Here is a 21340-nt window from a genome sequence, read left to right as displayed (position 1 = left end):
CGGATACTTCGCCACCTGTTAGACATCAAGAATAAAGTGGTAACCAATGCCCTATATGGACATGTATCTGAAAATCCAGGGCATTCATTTAGCTTTATGGTTATCTCAAATGTGACTACTAACCTCCGAGAAGGAGACATTGTCAACAAAACTGAAAAGGAAGAAAGCAAATGGATCATGAACCTCAGAGCTAATTTATTTCCAGGGCTCAACAGAGTAGTTCCTATTAAACCTATTTTGAAAGAAGCCTAATTAAGAAATGAAATGGAGGCTTAAGGAAGGCGTGCATCTGATTGCTGTATGTGATTGGTTGAGCAATTAAGGATCTTTATTTAACAGCAGTAAGTCAGGTCTACACACTAGGATCTGAAGAAGGTTTTTTAACTGAAAGCACTTATCCTGTTTGACCTGCAACTTGAACAGCACAATTTGTGCTTTTTATTTCTTCGTTTTATTAAAGCCTACATTTTAACAGAACTTCTCAGTGAACTTTTCATTGTGGTGGAAGCCTTTTTTTCATTTTACTATTCCTGCATAAGGGTATGTTGCAATGAATCCTGTGACACCAGCAATGTGCAGGGTGTGTAACAGCAATATTATGAGTATGGCCCTGTGTTCCTGCTTCTGTTCTCCACATATATGGCTGGCTTTGTCCTGCTGTGATACGGTTAGGGGTTGTTCGGTATTGGCCTATCATAATATACCGCTAGCATTCCTGCTATCATCCCGGACATATCGTGGACTCCCATGACATTTGTTGGTCAGGGTCCATACATGTGACAGATACATAGACATTATCACAGGTAATAAATGCCCCCCTAGGCCTTGACTACGGGGTGTGACTGGCGGCTGCTGAACTACATCTGTTATTGTTTATTGTTACCTATCTTGATGGCAAATCCTTTGTCCACAGTTGTACGAATTGATGGGCCTGGCCTGGACAGCATAGTATGTTATATAGCTGCACTGTCTGCATCTACTTTTCTGTGTGGCCCTTGCATTCCTCACTGATTAAATAAGTGCAGATCTATGTGCTGTCGGTAATGGCATACATTATTGTAAAATACATCATTAAAGGTTGTCTGTGTATACATATCTGTGTGTCGTCTCATGTTCTTTGAATAGTGAGTGGGCTATGTGTAATTCAGTACTCCTGTACAAGAGTAAATGTAATTTAGTAGGTCATACAGCAAAACGATGTTGTTATACCGATTTCACATGGAAAATAGAATGTGCTGCAGTGGGACTCAAACCGAGAATGCGTGCACGATAGGCGGATGCTCTGCCCACTACACTATTGCAGTTCTGCATAATTTGCATATTTCTACCTTAATGTCATACCCATGCTCCCCTTCCCGGGCCTCCGAGCTCCACGTACACAGCATCCATCCATTCTGCAGTTGCTAGCCCTGCTATACCACACCTCCACACATTTCCCTATTACTGTCTCGATGCAACCTTCTGCAGGCTCTTCATCCATTTAGTCCATGTAAGTTCGAGCCTACCCTTCATCCACCTCCGATACTGGTGGACACATCATTGTGACCCATAAAGTCTGATGTGTCCTGGCAGGGACGGACCTGTTGTTGTGTCACGAGTACACTTTGCTGGTCTACACTGTTTCTCCCACTGGTAGCATCCTGCCAGGGTTTTGAGAAGCAGCAGTTTGCTCACACACCAGAACAGTCTCATCTCCTGCTTCCGTGGATGAAACACGCCCTATTCCATGCCCTGTTTTCCATCCCTCTCTTCAGTATTATACAAGACTACTGTTTTCACAGTATGCATGGACAGGAACTGTTCATTGATACTCATAGACTGCTTGGAATATTCTGACTGAACACTGTGCACATGTTTGCTGGTATTAATGTACATACTTACTTACATTTCCTATACTGTTGACTGACTGTGCTGGATGATATGTTTGTGATAACAGCAGCTGATTGTATATCTGCCATGCCTTTGTGTTAACTCACTTGGACTATAGTGTGCAGGGGGGGGGACTGGGAGTGCTGATTATGTTGTTACTGGCCACAATGAGGGCTGTGGGCTACAGCATGCCTAAGGCACTGCAGGGGAAGGCAGGGTATGCGCAGGTGTGTGCTAGGTTTACACTGGGTTGGCCTCCACATTGCTTAATCAGTGTGGCCATTGCTTACCGTCGCCCAAACAGGCATACTCCCGCTTGCTGCTGCATACCCCTGCGTTACTTCATGTACATGTCAGTATTATACATGCTTAAGTCAGGTGTACATGTCAGGTATGGCTGTTCATGAAGGTCATTGTAAGGTTAAGTGGGATTCCAGTTTGCCATTTCTGGATAGGTTACACTCAGGTATTCGGGTTCGGTTTAGGTTTAGTTATGCGATACTTGTGTTGTAGAGTAGATGTGAATAGTGGAGGTGTAGGCGGGTAGGTGAATGAGGGACATTTTAACTGTATAGCAGGCTGTTCGACTGATTGGTTGGAAGCAGTAGTGCAGGTTTGCAGGTTTACAGGGTGTTGGGATATGTATGTGAGGCAGGACAGGAGGTGTCAGTGTCAGTAGTTGGTGTAGGGTATGGAGTGTTGGGGGGGTGGACCAGGTGGTGAGCAAGTGGTGATCCAAGTGTGCTTGGGTTTTCCTTTCGTGTGTTATTTACATGTGTAGTCTGGGACAGCTGCGGTAATACACCTGGGTTGGGGGTTCCAGATTCTGCCAATATAGTTGTGTGGAGGGTGTCACCTACTTGTGACTGTGAACATTACTACGAATGCAACAGGGATCGATAGGTAAGTGGTGTTATTGGGCCACACAGAGGGGCTGATAGTAGGGGACATGGCCAGGGTTGTGCAGGACAGCTGACGGGAAGGTCCATAGCTGGCCATTTCTTCTACAGCAATGGCTGTGTATATACCCTGCATTTGGGAGTAGGTATGGACACTCACACCCCTGGGTGGGGGTGAGGACAGCAATAATGCCTCATGATGCCAATATGTTCGGCTTATATGCCTACAGTGGGGTGTTGCGACCATGTGTTCTTTGGTGTCATTTAGTAGATTTGCAACAACACATCTGGTTATTCCGCCCATTGCCCTGTAAACTAGACATTACTGCTGTGGGACTCATACTGGGCATGGCTGCTCGTTAGGTGTCGGGTCTGCCCAATGTACACTATTGCTTACATCCCTGGGGCGGTCCACATAGAACCGCTCCAACCAACACCTGCATGCCTAGGCCCATAATTACATACCCATAGTTCTCCACCTGCACCTCCTCTTCGGCACTCTTCCTTACTCTGGGTGCAGTTCGGGTCTGGCTACACCAGTACACACTACCCACTCCCAACTTCTCGGGACCCATCACATATGTTGTCTCGCCCCATGGATCATCAGGCTTCCCCAACCTTGTAGTCTGAGAACATGTGTTCCCTGCCGTTAGACATCTGTGTAATGGCTGGAAACCCGAATATGCATAGATATTTTGGGTTATCCCACAAGAAACATTCTTGTCTTTGTTTCAAGATTAGACTTGGCGGGTCACTCCCACTGGTAGTATCCTGCCTGTAGTCTGTGAAGCAGTGGTTTGTTTACTTTTATTGTGTGTTTGTATGTTTCACCTGTCTAGCTTGTGGGGGGTTAATGCTATGTGTTACACATTTGTTGATTGGACCCCTCACCCCCATTGGCATGGCCTGTGAACATATATAATTCTTAACTGCTTTATCATATATACACACACACACATATATACATATATATATATATATATATATATATATATATAAAAAAAACGACATATGGATGCATGGGTGTCTGCATATGAATATATCTATATGTGGGCATTTATATATATGTCTGTCGATGTATGTATACATTTGTACTACAGAGAGGGAGAGGTATATCTCCATGTAGTCATGGGTGTATATGCACACACATACCTCTACATATTTACATCTACATCTGGTTATACCGTTCTTTACATGTAAAATAGACTGTGCTGCAGTGGGACTCGTAGCGGGAGTGGCTGCTCATTGGGCGGCGGCTTTGCCCAATGAACACTATTACTTACATCCCTGGGGTGGTCCGAATAGACCCACTCTAGCAAATACCTGCACGCCTAGACCTATAATTACATACCCATAGTTCCCCCACCCACACGTCCTCTACAGCATTCATCCTTACTCTGGGTGCAGGTTGGGTCTAAACACACCACTACACACTGCCCACTCTCCACTTCACGGGACCCATCTCGTACGTTGTTTCGACCCATGTGTCATCAGGGTCTCCCACCCTTGTAGTCCGGGTATGTACACACCCCGCCTTGATAGGTCATTGCACGGGCTTCCTCCTATAACAAGACAATTTTTGGAGTATCCCGCAATGGACACTCCTATCTCTGTTCCAAGATTAGACTTCTCGGGTCCACTGTGCCCCCCCCCAGTTGTATCCTGCCTGTGGTCTGGGGAGCAGTGGATTGTTTACATTGTTTGTGGGGTTTTTTGTAAGTTTCCCCTGTCTGGCTGGGGGGGGGGGAGTTCATGCTACGTGCTACACGTTTGTTGCTTGGGCCCCTCACCTCCACTGGTATGGCCTGTGAACATATGTCATTCTTAAGTGCTGTATCTTATCATGGCTATATATCTGTGTATATCTAAACACACACACACACACACACACACACACACATACATATATATATATATATATAATATACATATATATATATAGATATGTATATATATATATATATATATATATAAAACGACATGTGGATGTATGGGTGTCTGCATATGTATATGTGGGTATTTATTTATATGTCTATCTATGTATGTATACATTTGTACTACAGAGAGGGGGAGGTATATATCTATATAGTTATGGGTATTTATACAAACACATATACCTCTAAATATTTAGCTACATATCCTGTAATGTTGAGTGGTAATGCTGGATACTGTGTTTCGTGTGCATACCAGCCAAACGTGTGCCACGTATGCTTTGCGATACCTACAACTAAATCCGTTAGTGTACACAGAGTCACACGTGACATCTATTGTTAGTACCAGGAATACATTTGTCCCGTGCCGGACAACCCACACATTGGGTATTTAACCTTTGTCTACACCCAGGGTTACATAGGTACCCCTGGCTATGTGCGTGGTCTATTCCGTGTGCCACACCTAGGATGCTTTGGTTGGAACATCATATGGGATGGGTCCCGAGGGGGGTGGGGGGGCAATGTATGGTAGTGTGGTAGCTAGGTAACCAGGGTAGGGATGGTGGCTGTGTGTGTGCTGTGGGTGGGGGAAAGCAGTACTGTGGGTTATGCATGTATGGGTTGTGGATGGCCTGGGTTGGATGGGCCTGTACTGCTCAGCCTGCCTAATGGGTGGGGGAGAGGGGTATGTGATGTTGACATGAGACACTTAACAGAGGGCTAATTTAATTCCCTAGTTCAATGTCAGACATACAGTACTATGAGTTTGGTAGTGTATTGCAGGGCGGACGTGTTTGGCTGGGCGGGGGGTATGCAAATTCGTACGTGACGTATATTGTTTGGGGCCTCTCAGGCCCATTGATGGTGCATGTGGACATATATGTTTCTGTTCATCTACCATTGTTATCTACAGATGTCTGGCCATATATACCTCTGTGGGTATATATATTTGCTTATATATTTCTAACTATGTTGGAATATATCTACGGAGACATATATCTGCGTACATATGTCACTTGTGTATATGTGGACATATAGATGTTGACATATATATGTGTAGTTGTCAGCATTTGCATGTATATCTGTTCCTCTATATATATATATATATATATATATATATATATATATATATATCTTTGGATATTTATATATATGTATATATATATATATATATATATATATATATATATATATATATATATATATGTGTGTGTGTGTGATTACATCTATAGATATGTTATATCCGTTTAGATAGTGATATATTTGCACACACACACACCCATCTAGCTGTAGGTATACATTCTCTGTACTGTTGCATGACTGGGCTGGGGTTATGTTTTTGACAGCATACAGTTTCTGCATATCTGGCATGGCTTAGTGGTAAGTCATTTTGTGTATGGTGTGCATGCTCCTTTATACTTACAAATATACTCTTACTTTAGTACTCTTATGCAGCTTTCTGTATTTGCATTCTCTTCAAGGTTATTGTTTTCTAAACACATTATTTGGATTTTTTTGCACAGCATAAAGCTGCTGTGGTTTAGAAACTTTCTGCATTTTTTGCCAGCCCAGTTTCTGTCCTTCCTATAGTTATCTGCCTATCTATATGTATATCTATATATTTACAGATTTACAGTATACAGATATGTATGTGGATATATATTTCAGTATATGACCATAGCAGCCATTTTTATATATCTGTCACCAGACAGATTCATGGTTTTCTTCACAAGTCTTTGGCAATCTTCTTTTCAAGGACAATGCAAAGGACCAACACCAGTACTGACCCCTGTGGAACCAGGATGGTAATTCAGGAATTCATCTAATGGAGTACATTTACTATAATTTTCTGTTTTCTTCTAATTAGACACATCTCTATGCATACTACTAGTTAATGAGCCAGGCTAAGACATTTTAATTTATCCTGAAGTATTTTGTACAGTGCTGTGTTCATAGGTTCATAGATTAGTACAAGCCTAACTGCCCTTGTCAGCCATTTTAAGCCTAGCTGATTACCCCATGTGAGAATCAAAACCTGCACCTTGTGTCTTTAAGGTAAACACCTTAAGCATTATGCCAGTCTCCCCATAAATTAGTACCAGGCTAACTCTCCTTGTAGGCCATTCCAAATCCAGTCAATTATCCCATGTGAGAATCAAGGGTCTATATTAGATCACCGAACACTTAAAAAAGCAAACGGTGATTAATAGACTCTATGTAAGCGAAAGCTTACAATTTCGAACTGTCACAACAGCAATTTTTTTCTAGGGGAAAAAAAATCGCTGTACCAAAAAAAAAAAACATACTTTAAACATTAGATTAATTTGGGGGCTTCACCCCCCCACACCCCCCCCTACTTAAATATACCAACTCTGAGACTGCACTGCAGTGCTGAAAACAGCAAAGTAATGAAGCGGCTAAGTAAATTATTTCCCAGGGAAAGAAGTTGCTCTGATATTTTGCCATTTGAGGCTTTTGAGTTTGACCAAGATGCATTTGAAGGAATGCATCTTCGGTCTTCAAATAGGGAACCGAGAATCAAACCCTGCACCTTGTGCTTATAAGGTGAACATCGTAATCACTAGTCCATCCTCCTACCCTTTTCTAAGCAGAACATATCTACAACTTTTTTTTGTCAATTGCTAACTGAGTTACCCAGTCAAGCAGCACACTGAGATTCATCTCATTTTAATTATCCTTCTGTATTTTAATTGCCCAACTGATGTGAAGCCATGCTGTCATATACCTGTAATGAATTCATAGTTCCCCTTACAGTTCCCTGAGTTTTGGCTGCCTAAAGCTCCAACCAGAAAACAAACTGTTCAAAGCTTCAGCTCATTAGAATCTCTTAAAATGTTTTTTTAAGGGGTGGCATCTTACATCATCCCTATATGAGGGATTCTGCCTCTGTTGCCTCCTCTTTCTTAAATATACTCTCTCTATAGTTACACAATCATGGAAAAAAGAGAAAGTGCCCACAATACAAGAATGACTGCTGGTGTACAAAGTGAAAACATGCTAGCAGTGGTTCAATATGCGAATCAACGTTTAATGACTTCAGTATTAATAAATTGAAATCAACAAGTTGAAACCTCATCCAGGTTAAACCCTCCATGAATATAGAGGTAATAATTCAATGACTGGCTTAAAAATTAGGTCTAACTGCTAAGGAAGCCGTTTTCAATGTTTGCTCACCTTCCACTTCTATGAAATGGAAGTGCATCAGTCTTATGATATACAGTATGTTGAAGATACTAAACTATTAAAAGATTTCTCTTTGGTCATAATTGAAGGGTGAATATCATTATGCCTTATTGCTTTATCCAGCTGCACATTTTCAAGTTATTTCACGACCATTCGCTTTGTGAAAAGACTAGGATCATTCCAAGTTTTCTCACTATTTCTGTTGGCGAGCTAAGATAAATCTCCCTTCTCCTTCTCTCTAACTACTGCTAAGTACACATTCAGCAACCCTCTCTGCCCAGCCCTATCAGTTTTCATAAATTTCACAAGCCCCTCTTTGATGTTTCACTTTAGTTTGCAAACAAACTCTATTTATCCACACACAAATTGTTGGATATTTTGTTATATGTATTAAAATTGGGATAAAGGATATAAGGCATGTAACTGCCAGTCCCACAGGACTACAAGTTACTGAAGGGAACACGTGCATCTTACTTCTTCATTCAAAACCCATCTACGTTAGAAGGAAAGTTAAATTAATGATACCTGGAAGGGCATTCCCTTCCTTGCTAAATAAGTAACTGTTATTTCCATCTTGCAATATAATGACTGTACCATGGCCATGATTTAATGTACAGAAAGTATTTTTGAGTTTGATATTTCAAAAAGTAATCATAAAAAGGTGTGTCATTCTTTGTGTTTTGATTACATAAATGCAAAAAAATTGTCTTTTAAATTTCCATTAACCATTTTTTATCTTACATCTCACTCACAAACTAATAATATATTTAAATTTTAACTTTTTGTTCAGAATAAATACATTTCTGAATCAACATAACTTGTCTCAAAGCTGATAGCTTTGAATTCAGGAGTTTGAGTTGTATTTGACTTAAGCTGGAACTGCTGAAATGCCATTAAAGTACAGTTTATAACATTTCCACATGCTACAAGCAAGGAAGATATAAGAGAGTTTACACGTTGAACCTTAAAGTAAAGGATAAGGATGAGCTAGGAACCATAAAAGAGAAATTTAAAGCAAAACATCAGGCAAAACAGCTACTATTTGATATGAACTTACTGCCTGTTATATAAATGATCTAAAAGATCCTGAGTGCCATTACCTGCATGGTTCATTGACAAAAGGTAGATAATCTGTGACACTGAAATGACCAACAATAGGATTAAAAGCCATGCTGTTTGATAATATGAGCTAGCACTGGATTAAGCACAGTATGTGTGCAGAATGAGTGAAACTACAAACACACACTTGAAATTGCTTGTTGAAAAACTAGTAGGGTATGCATACCTGCATATAGGGAGTGCCTGTGCTACCATGATTTGTGGACATATAGGGAAAACATTAGCACACTGAGCTCTGGTAGTGGAATGTTTGATTTAGAGACATGATAATGAGCCACTAATGAGGTTTTTCACTGTGCAGCCTTAGCATATCTTTGAAATGGAGATTCTCTTCATTGTACTAACTGACCAAAACTCAGTCCTTACTATAATAAAATTCATAGAAATTTGCATAATCCAATATAGATAGCTTTTGCATTCCCTTTTTAAGACAATATAGTCTTTACCTTACAACTATTACTAGTCTAGTTAGAGCTTGAAAGTCTACTTTATCTTAGTTTTAAACTCCTGCTTACACAATCCTCACACTTGTCCCGAGTGAAGTGACTTTGCTGTAGTGACACTCTTCCCTGCTGATTGCATGTTTTGTGCCGTTTGGTCTAATTCCATCAAGGCCTAATGCCTCTTTTTTCTTGTCTAGTTCTATCTATGGTGCTTTATTGATAGCAGTTTTCTCCCCTAACCTTGATCCCATTTCTCACTCTGTGTTGAAACTTACTAGTTACTTAGCTGGGCAATATAAAATGTTAAGAAACTGCCTTTCTCCATGCTACCGAATCGGTCTTATCAGCCACATTTCACATGAGATTCTGCGATGATGGCTAATGAGCTGCTTACGCAGGTCATTTAAATAAAACATAAATTCTATCTGGTTGGCAATGTGTATACAAACAATGCCTTGTATGCATGGGCAGACTTATTTAACAATAAGAGTTGTAAATGTAATATAAGGACCAGATTATCATAAGCCAACCCAATACAGCAGTAAAGGAAGAGGAACAAAGACTACAGTCTGCATTAAGCAGCTTGGTTCACATTAGTATGCTGTATAACATAATGTCAAGGTATAAGGACTGTCCCATTATACAAAGACCCCCAATTAATATTCCAAAACGTGCACGCTGATTGGTCAGCGTGCATGTTGTAAATCAGACTTATACTAATGGAAAAAGTTATTTTTTTACAGCAACGGAGAACGCAAGATCTCTGTTGCTGTTTAGACAATGTTTCGCTATATTGAAGGAGTTTAACATAGCGAGACAGCTTTAAAAAAAGTAACAGAGATCTTCCTTTCTCCGTTGCTTTTTTTAAAGCTGTCTCGCTATGTTAAATGGGTTTAACATAGCGAGACAGCTTTAAAAAAAGCAACAGAGATTCTCTGTTGCTTTTTTTAAAGCTGTCTCGCTGTGTTAAACTCCTTTAACATAGAGAGACACTTTGTAAAAAGTAATGGAGATCTTGCTTTCTCTGTTGCTTCCACCCACAGCTCTGATGTACTGCGTAAACATATGCATGCACAGTACATCAGAACTGCCACAGAATGCCAAACAGCTGCAGAAGGGCAGCAAGGAGGCATTATACAATGCCATTATTTAAGAAAAGTAAGTATTTTTTTTCTTAAATAATGTCATTGTATAATAGCAATAAAATCACTTATGGGTGTGGGCAATGCTGGAATTGCCCACAGCTGTCTTTGTTTGGCCACTCGGGCTTCGCCCTCGTGACCAAACCACACCAACTGTGGGTAAATCCAGCATTATCCACACCCAGGCGTGGGTTATTCCTATAGTATTATATGTCTTAAGTATCATGAATCACAAGGACAGCATATCCAAATGTAGGAGAATGCTCCCTCACATTATTTTATGCCTTTCCTTTTAGTACAAGGCAAAATGCACAAGTTCTTTATACTTTACTGTGTCGTGAGACATACTATGGAATAGGAGTTTTATGAACTAGGTGCACCTATCTCGGCTGGTGTGGTAAGGTGAAGTAACACTTGGGGACTTATGTCATTTAGAAGTTTTTAATTAGAAAAGTTTGCAAAAATCATGTATTTATACTCATTGTTTTTAAACAAAACAATATATTTTAAAGTTTATCCTGTAGTGAATAAATGAAATGCTTGGAAGCTGCTTTGAAAATAAAGTCATGAATCTGTGATAAGTGAATGAGAGCCATCTCAACTCTAGCAGTTATTTTACCAATTATAATCTTCATTTACAGTTATCCTGAATAGCTCCCACATATCTCTGGAAAGCACAGACATTTCACATTTTGTTTTCTGCAAGCTTTAACATAGAAACACAGTGGCTTAAATGTAAAAATGGTTGCCTTACACTATTTAGTTCTGCATGATGTCAATGTGATCATAAGACTCTACATTGAATGGTTCAGTTTCCTTCCGCATCTCAAAGCCATTGATGAAATGACAATTTTCCTGATTGCCCACTGGTGTAAGTGCTAAGTGAAAGTGAGCACAGCATGTGCGCGCGCGCGTGTGTGTGTGTGTGTGTGTGTGTGTGTGTGTGTGTGTGTGTGTGTGTGTGTGTGTGTGTGTGTGTACTTGCGTGTTTTCAGCCTGAGATATTTGCTCAACCTGTTTGCACTTAGTGTACCCATTAGCTCTGGAATAGACTCCTTCTCCCCAAGACCCTGAAGTAGATGAAGTAGACTATCAGATAATGAATGAACATCCCCCAATAAACATCATCATTCCACCACCAGTTTGTAATTATGTAGTGGTTTAACCCATAGATGGGAATTCAGAAAGACTTTTGCCAGTGCAGCCAAATTTATAGCAGAATAGCTGAAATTCTTCACAGTTCTTGATGTGCATTCACAGAGCCACTGTACCTGATATCAGTTCATAAAGCTGCTCTAAGGTTAATGGATTTAGCCCTTTCTAGACGGGTCTCAGAGATGTTGCCAGGATACCAGTGTACCTTAGTAAGCCATCCTACGGTATGCCAGCACATTGCATAAGAGTGGTACTTCTGAAACCTAAACAATTAGCATCCATGCAATACAAGTGGAACAGTATTTACATAGGTCACCAATACATAGTCTGCAGATATAAATGAAATATAATCTTATAACCCTGATTGCACTGTCTGTAGGCTCTTCTGTCACATGCCATTGGTGGACAGTGGATCGACTCATCACAATCGGTAGTAAAATATCCTATCCCTCGTTGTTTTCCAGGAGAGAATGGTGGCACATGTACAAATTCACATTGTCATTTCATTTCTGTCCTCCAAACTCCACAAACCAGGCTTCTGTGCACAAGTCATGCTTTCTTCAGTTCTTGTTCCCAAATCACGGGAATCTCTCCCTTCTTTACTTAAAGATCATCTTACTCTATATTCTAATCAGAATAAAAAGCACATTACAAGACTCAAGGAAAGCACAGTTGGCATCTGTCTCGTCATATAATTTAGCTTGTTCCTACACTACTTTGCTCTACATAGCTTGTCATGACTCTACTTTCATTGTGATTCTAACAGCATTCCAACTTTCATATTCACTCTGTATATAATGCATGTATATACTATGTTTTGTCAGTCACTCTGTATATAATGTTATATGTCTAATGTTGTTATACCCACAGGCCAATTCTGACATTCACTCCATATATAATGCATGTCATTCACATTGTATATAATGTCACATATCCATTGTGTTTTCCCCCAGGGTGAGACTGAAATAACCGTGGTTAACAAATTCAAAATAAAATAAAATACTTGTGTTGTCTTTTCTTATGATCTGGGGACTATTGGTCTCTTTTTTATGTTAAAACCACTTTTAATAGTTTTATAATTCTTATAGACCTGACTAGCCATTTTCATCTGAGAAGCTCAGTAGGCCTATACTGGGAGCCATGTGTAGTGGGTATGCAGGGTTTGATGTTTATGTTAGCATTTATCATTTTCTCATGGTCAGACTTTAACCACAAGACTGACTATATGTATTCATTTTAAATGTATTGATCCACCCCTATTTAACTTACAGGAAACTCTAGCAACAAATGCTGCAATTTCCAAAGCAACAGTTCTTAAATTCTTATCACAAAAGCAGTTTAAATCACATTCTAACTCAGTCTAAAATGCACTTGTGTATCTAGTGTATTATCCATGCATATCTTATATATCATCTGTTCTGCCTTTTTAAAGAAGTTTTAAATGGGGGTACCAGTGGCATAAAAGTTTTACTATTAATTTTGTTTGATTAAAATGTAAATATTTAACACGATGCTTAAGATGAAAGTGACATAGCAACATGTGCACAGTTGAATCAGTTACCAGCCTTTTGCTTTTATTTTACAGGCTGGTTTTAACAGTGGAAATTCAACATATTATTTCAGCACCCCAGGGTCCAGATCTCCAAGCATCCTGAATATTCAATCAACAAGCAATGTCAACATTCCAGGCCGATGGGTATTCAGAACAGATTTGTTTAGTGTTCCTGGAGGCTGTGTTTATAATGGTAATGAATAATTAAACAGATTTAGGGTTAGTTTTATTACTGAAATGTGCAGGTATTGCTACTTTATTTATGTTTTCATAATGTTCTTACTAAATTGTAATAACCACAAAAGTGGATATAACAGGGACTTGTAGGATTTTATATTTTCTTAACATACCTGACAGCAGCAACATACATTTTGGAAATAATTCAAAAACAATTGCTAACAATAACATGGACTTCTGACTAACAGACAGTTGTACTCTAAATGACTGGAATTTAAAAGTTATCATTGGACAGCACAGGTCAACTTGGTAAGTGTAAAGGTGTTGAAAAAGCCATAGGTACAGCCAAATCTAGGCTTAATTAAGCTCTAGGGCTGTTAGCCTAGTACACACCTATGAACCTATGAACCGAAGTCAGAAAGGCTAGCTGATTAGGAATTTTACCAGTTTTCTTTCTTTCTTTCTTTCTTTCTTTCTTTCTTTCTTTCTTTCTTTCTCTTTCTTTTTCTTTCTTTCTTTCTTTATTCAGTACATTAAAACAGATTAAGCAACACCTATTAGTACATATGATTGTCCAAACAAAATAAGAATATTAGCTACTATCCATCAACCATTACCAAGAGTCTTTGGGACCACATAATCTTTTTAAGTCTGTGAGCTTAACAGTGCAAGTTATAAGGAATATTATTCTTCCAGTATTGCCATTGTATTTTGCACAATCAGTAACCACTGCTTTTCCAAAACATTGAATAGTCTTAATGTGTCCATAATGTCAAGAATCCAGAATAAGTGATTGGATAATGGGTGTATAGATTTCCTAATTGCATGAGTTATGGCAGAATCCATTCTGTCCCACAATGGCTGGACCTTGTCACATACTCTTAACGTAAGTATGTAGTTCACAGAGTCAGCATTGCATCACCTTTAATTACTGCTCCTCCTAACCTTGTTTCATACATCTTAGGGAAATAAACTGTCACATGTGCACCTTCTAGAACTATGTAAAAATACAGCAGGAAGAAAACTATGTCTAGCTCTTAATAACCAGTCTTGGACCTGCGCTTGATCAAATACTGTAATATTTAATAGTACATCCAACTGGGTATGTGCAGTCTTGGACCTACACCTGATCAAATACTGTAATATTTAATAGTACTTCCAACTGGGCATGTGCAGAGTCCACATCTATGCTTCCTGTGTTCACTAAAGCTTAGCATACAATGGAGAGCAGCCAAGACGGGGGGGGGGGGGTATCCATCTCTAGCTTAAATGTTAAAGTTACATCAGTGGCAACAGCTAGTATAAATTGTTTATAGGATATATTGATAAACTGAAGTTACTGTCACCATTTACACTCTAGATTTGGATATGTCCCATATACCTCATCAAATGTTAACCACCTAAATTCTTGTGCTAAAGTCAAAATCAGACCAGTATACTGTATACCCTGAGTGATCCAGAGATACCAAGAGATACTATCATTATCAGTGCCTGCTATGGGATTGTCCCATAATTTTCCAAAAAGCTAAACTGACCATAGAATGTAATACTGCTGCCCTAAGCCACTCCCCAATTTGGGGTGCAAAAACAAAAAAGAATAAAATAAAATAAAAAAAGACCCTCTAGTATTTGAGGACTTTATGCAGTTTATATCACAGACAAAGTACTGAAGCACTTCAGTCCTGACTGCAGATGAAATACCTGCATTTAATTGCCAGTAATGCTCTAATGACTGATTGGCAATTGACAACGGTGACCCCTAACACATTTCACCCAGGGTGGCTGCCGTCTTTATCTTATCTTAGCTATTATCCTCTGCTGTTATCAGATACAATCCTATGAGCCTCCAGTTGCCTCAGCAATTCCTGTTAATAGCCCCAAACCTTCCTGCATTCACAGTATGGAGCACTGCAACTTATATAATGTGTGGGTACCATCTCAGATAATACACATATCAAATGTGATGTACATCCAGCCTGAATCACATGACCATATCAAATGTGATGTACATCCAGCCTGAATCACATGACCCTATCAAATGTGATGTACATCCACCCTGAATCACATGACCTTGATAAGCAGCACTGGCAAACAGGGCTAAAGTCAGAAGCCCATACCATCCCTAGTCACACTGAAAAATTGTTTCTACCTGGCTATTTTAGGAGTTTGGTCATTTCAAAGAAAGACTGAAATCACTGACTATAATTAGGAAACTAATTTGCTTTTGCTAACTGATTGAGGATATCTAGTCTTATACACATATGTTAGGAGCAGGAACATCTTGACTGACAAAATCTTAACCATAAAATTCACATGAAGGGATTTTCATGTTCTAATCTGTGAGTGAGAGGAGCTAAATTAGCCCGTATGATAGTGATAGATGCAATCCCACTTAGATAGCCAGAAAGCCCTAAAGTGTACTCCACCTAATACCCCAGTTTTGTATCATTGTTCACAGATGGACACAGGGAGTGGAGTATGTTGACAGGGAAAAAGAAAGAATGTTCCCCTTTAGTAGACAATCCTGATAATTTAGTAAACAAAATGAACTCAGATAAAATGTCTGGGAGAACAATGTCTAGTAGTGAGATAAAGACGACATAGTCTTCCAAAGTTGTATGCCCCAGCATGGATAAAGTTGCCTTTATGGAGATTCTTAATGTTTTTTCCACATGAATTTATAATGTAGGCTACATTGTGTACCCCTGATGACTGGCCCTATACAATGGAAATGGCTCTGAGTGGGTAATATTAATAACCACCTGTTCTATTGGGTTGTCATACAGAAATTAATACTACTTCCCAAATTACATGCTAAGCCCCATTTTGGCCATCGCCAGCCATAGAAATTACTACCACAGGCTGTTTGAAAGGCCTCATTGAAATCTATGAACAGTCAACTGTAGGTTAGGGTGAAAACTGCAAAAGCTGCTGAACATTTAGAAATTACATTTCTAAAGTTTCCAGTTTCTAATGTATTTTACATGAAACACCTTTTTTATTATTCATATCAGCACTGATCTATAAACCAGAATACAGAGAAAAAACTCATCTTGTTGCTGTTAGCAATATGACAGATTTTCATAATTCTGCATTTTCCTCTCTAGAAATGTGGCTGTATAAAAAGTCTGTGAGTACCATTCCTACAGATAGACTGCACCATCCACATTGTGAGTTTAGGGTTGGCATAATGGTTAAGGTATTTACCTTACAAATGCAAGGTACTGAGTTTGATTCTCACCTTTGAGAAGCATAGCTCAGCTAAATAAGGCCCCCTGGGGTCATAAGCTTAGTAACTACCTATGTGCTCAGTGTGCAATATCTGCTATGATGGCTTAGTGGTTAACTACTGTGACTGTAGTGTCCAGGGTCTTGGGTTCGACCCTTGCAGAGGCTGTTTATTTAACCTATAATCTAAGGGGGCGGCGAAAGCCAACACATTCTGGTGAGGCTTATAAATGCCTCCGGGCAGATAGCCTAGTACCCACCTATGAGAAGAGGCTTTAGTGTGCAGTATCTGAAAAGGCAAAGGTTGTACTTAGGGTCATTTGCAATAAAAAATATAAACATAATCATGAAGCTAGCCATAGCCATGATACATAAGCAGTGGTGTACAGATATCTTTAAAGGGGGATGTGGCATAATGGTTAAAGTGTTTACCTCACGGCACTAGGTACACGGTTTTATTCTCACCTTTAAAGGAAAATTGACTCAGCTCACAATGGCCTACAAAAGCAGCTAGCCTAATGCTTACCTATTAATCTTTGACTGTTATTTAATAGAAACTTGGGGACCACATAAACAGTAATCTAGCCTTTGATCTTCATGTGTCAACAGTAGTGAGGAAATATTTCTATGTTGTGCAATTTATAATCAAAGGTATGGCATCTAGGTCCAAAGGAGGTCATTGTTCCACTGTATTCTGCATTCATCAGACCTGTCATCAAGTACAATGCCCCCTGTGGTGTATACCTACCAGGTACATCCAACCATTTGAATGTCTACAGATGTTCATTTCTAAAATAGTACAGGGTGTAAGTAACATGTCCTATGCAGAACACCTCATATCCCTGTTCCTGTACTCTATCTTCTATAGGCTGCTGAGGGGACATATATGCCTGGCAAATAAGGCATTGTAGGACCCGACTCTGATGGAGCTCCTGCATAGCAACAAAACAAACAGCACCAGAATTATCCATTCTACAGATTTAAACCTTACCTGTAATATAAATAGGACCTGTGGAGACACAGGTATGTATCCCAGAGACTACCCCTTCCCGGGAACAGGCTCCCCATCCATGTGAAGCAGAGTACCTCTCTAACTCAATTCAAGTATAATTTGGACAACTGGATGGGGAACAGGAAATTCATTCCTGATATGGCACCTATGTCTCTAATGGACACAGGCAGCCTGTAAATGGTTCATCTCTCAAGCCCCTGCTTACAATTATCAAGGGTACCAGAACTTGTCAGAGATTTGGGATACAAGGCTAGGCTTAAAAAGGCTCCAGTGGTCATTAGCTGAGTACACGTATGAACCTTTATCAATTTTCTTGTGGTCTACAAAGCATACCTTTCAACCTCTTAGCTCAAAATATCTGGACAAGGCCAAAAATAATGGGGAAACAGGGTCCAAAAAACAGAGAGAAATTTTAAATATTTCTGAAGGATATGAAGTCTGAAACTCAAATGTCTGTGATTACTTAGTGAACTCAATCCTCAATGATTTGCCAGAAAGCCACAAATTTTATGAAGAACAGATTTAAAATATGAGGCAAATATCTGGACATTCTGCAAAAATCTGGACAGTTGAGATATATGGTACAGACATTTTTTAATTTTATTTTTATGTTAAATGAATGCTACTGCAACACTAAATAATATCTGAATCAAAAATAAATGACTCCTAAACATTTTCAATTAGTACAAAATATACTGCAGGTGATAAGAAGGAAATTCAGTTTTTAGAAGATACATTATTCTAAATGATATTTTTTCCTCATGTTTAAGGGACTGAATGTTTTTCAATCTACAATGAAATAATGCTATTTTATTTGGCTTCTAGCACAATTTTTGAGAACCGGTGATGTATTCTGGGAAGACAGTACCTGTAGATCGAAGTGTAGATGCTCAGAAAGCAATACTGTCATCTGCCAGGATGAAGGTTGTTCTACTTATGAGCAATGCCAGCTATCCTCCTGGTACTATGTTTGCCAATCAGTTGGCTCAAAAACATGCTCAGCATCCGGAGATCCTCATTACTACACTTTTGATGGGCAGCTGTTTCATTTTCAGGGCACCTGCACATATGTGTTATCAATGCTGTGCCCAGACAGGCAAGACCTCACCAGCTACAGGATTGAAGTAAAAAATGAGAACCGAGGAAATGTAATGGTGTCCTGGACAAGACTTGTGAGGGTGATAGCTTATGGAAATGAAATTACCATGACTCGAGATAATACAGACCAGGTCTTGGTAAGGCTACGTGTTTTAACTACACACTTTTTGAAACAGTTTGAACTTTGTTATTATAAGAGTGGTGACTAGTGAACCACATTTCTTTCACTATTTCATTTTTAACACCCTGATCTGTAGAAGAGAAACCATTAATTGCCTTGCACATACTGAAATTAAATGCTGTAATAATTTTGTTTCCTATATATGTTCTTTACCATTATTCTCTGAAACAGTGGTCCTATACATTTACAGTGGCATTCACAAAACAAGTTATGTTTCCTGTTGTCAGATTGTCTGTATGCTAAAGTTGTTTTCTGAGCTTTTTGTTTCAAGTCTAAATAGGTACGATTTTGCAATCCAGTAAAGAATGTACAACATCCCTTTAGAACCAGCAAGACTATGGATTACTGTGAATAAGCAAATGCATGCATGTGTCTCTGTCCATCTGTTTGTTGGCCTCTGTAGATGTCTGTGTATAAGTGTGCAGATGTATTTGTATGTGCCTGCACCACTACACGTGTGTGTGTGTGTATGTGTTTGTGTGTGTGTGTGTGTGTGTGTGTGTGTGTGTGTGTGTGTGTGTGTGTGTGTGTGTGTGTGTGTGTGTGTGTGTGTGTGTGCATGCATGCTTATGTGGTGCATAGTCATGTGAACTGAATACAATCAGTAAAAAGGTTGCAAAGCACAGTACTAACAGGCTACTATTCAGAACTTGTCTTGCTAGTAAATGAAATAACTATTTACTAGGGTAACATATGACTTTCATAAGCAGGCATTCTTATGAGAAACAATTAAATAGAAAGGAACATTTTGGACCTTTAACTTATCTTAAAGAGATAGAGAAATTATAATGTTCATATTGGAAAAGTATCTGTTTAATTTGTGAATAAGGTAAGCATGTTAGCCAAGAGACATTTTCAGTCATAACCTTGATGAACCAGTAAAATACATTTCTGAAGGAAAGGAGAACAGAGAGGGTGAGAAGAATTATATGGACAGTTATTTTATTAGTGTCACATATCAGTGGTAAACACTGAAGCTTCTCAGCCTGAAGCCTGCCTTGTACATATTCAGCTGACAATTTCTTACAGTAAAAGAACAAGCAACATCTATAATATTTACTGTAAAATGTTCCTAAATAATTTAAGTGTATATTCAGAATATTAAGTGGTAAGTGGTGTATTACTATCTTTTATACATCTGTTAATGTTTGTTTTACTGTTGCAGGTAAACAACATACGATCTTCTCTTCCTGTATCTATAATGAGTGGGAAAATCCGGGTTTATAAGAGTGGCTTTTCAATCACCGTCCTTACAGATTTTGGAGTGGTTGCCAGCTATGATGGATACCATTATGTCACTGTTTCTGTACCTCTGAGTTATTTCAACTCTACATGCGGACTGTGCGGCACACTAACTAATGACAGGTCTGATGACTTCCTAACATCATATGGCACATTGACCCACTCAGACCAAGAGTTTGCCAAAAGCTGGAGAGTGCCTGATAACGATACATTATGCCAGGATGAGTGTAATGAGTTATGTTTAGAATGTACTCCTGAAAACCGAGCTCTGTACTCTGGAAATAACTTCTGTGGTATAATTACCAGTCCTCATGGTCCATTTAGCACATGCATCAGTCTTCTTCCCTCTCAGGATGTTCTGCAGAGTTGTGTATATGACCTGTGTGCCACTGGTGGTTACATGACAAGTCTGTGCCAAGCCTTGAATTCGTATACTGTTCGCTGCCAAGCATTAGGGGCACCTCCACAACAATGGCGAACTCCAGGATTCTGCGGTATGTTCTAGAAATCTATGCTGCTATAGCTGGAATATTTAAAGAACTTCACAATGTTCAAAAGTTTTGTTAATGGGAAGAAAGGCAAAAACAAACTTTCATAGGTTTTGAAATATTCCAGGGGTGTTAAAGAGAACACATATTGGGTGACATACTTTGCAAAACATGACTTTTAATGTTATATACATATGGTTCCACTTCATATCATCGAAATTTCATTTAATCGAAATACAAAACATCAAGACCAAATCGTCGAAAACTCAAATCATTGAAAACTCATAACATCGAATCTCAAATCATTGAAAACTATAAAGCAACTAGAAATAACATCCCAGACACTTACTACATTTATGCAGCCTGCACTTCACCCGTAAATAATATACCAACTCAAGTGCACTACAGTGGGGTTAGGAAATTACCTTTTCCCCACTGTAGTGCGACCTGGAGTTGTTATATTTATTTACAGGGAGAGTGGGGTGCAGGGGGGCTTGCCCCCCTGCATAAATGTAGTAAAAACTCTGTGGAATGTTATTTCTAGTTGCTTTATAGTTTTCAATGATTTGAGATTCGATGTTATGAGTTTTCGATTTGAGT

General features: G+C 39.1%; 1 protein-coding gene across 1 annotated transcript in view; it reads left to right on the top strand.

Annotated features, from left to right (window-relative positions):
* Positions 1–20757, top strand: part of LOC122808384 (alpha-tectorin-like) — a 163736-nt gene extending 142979 nt beyond the window's left edge. Inside the window, exons 6-8 of the mRNA XM_044079350.1 lie at positions 13348–13507; positions 18557–18966; positions 20176–20757. Coding sequence (XP_043935285.1) covers positions 13348–13507; positions 18557–18966; positions 20176–20757 — 1152 coding nt within the window. The remainder of the gene's footprint in view (positions 1–13347; positions 13508–18556; positions 18967–20175) is intronic.
* Positions 20758–21340: the final 583 nt, after the last annotated feature.

The sequence above is a fragment of the Protopterus annectens genome, chromosome 8.part0 (genome assembly GCF_019279795.1).
Source record: "Protopterus annectens isolate FY-2018-M chromosome 8.part0, PAN1.0, whole genome shotgun sequence".
NCBI lineage: Eukaryota > Metazoa > Chordata > Ceratodontiformes > Protopteridae > Protopterus > Protopterus annectens.
The sequence above is the reverse complement of the archived record's forward strand: the minus strand, read 5'-3'. Positions and strand labels throughout refer to the sequence as shown.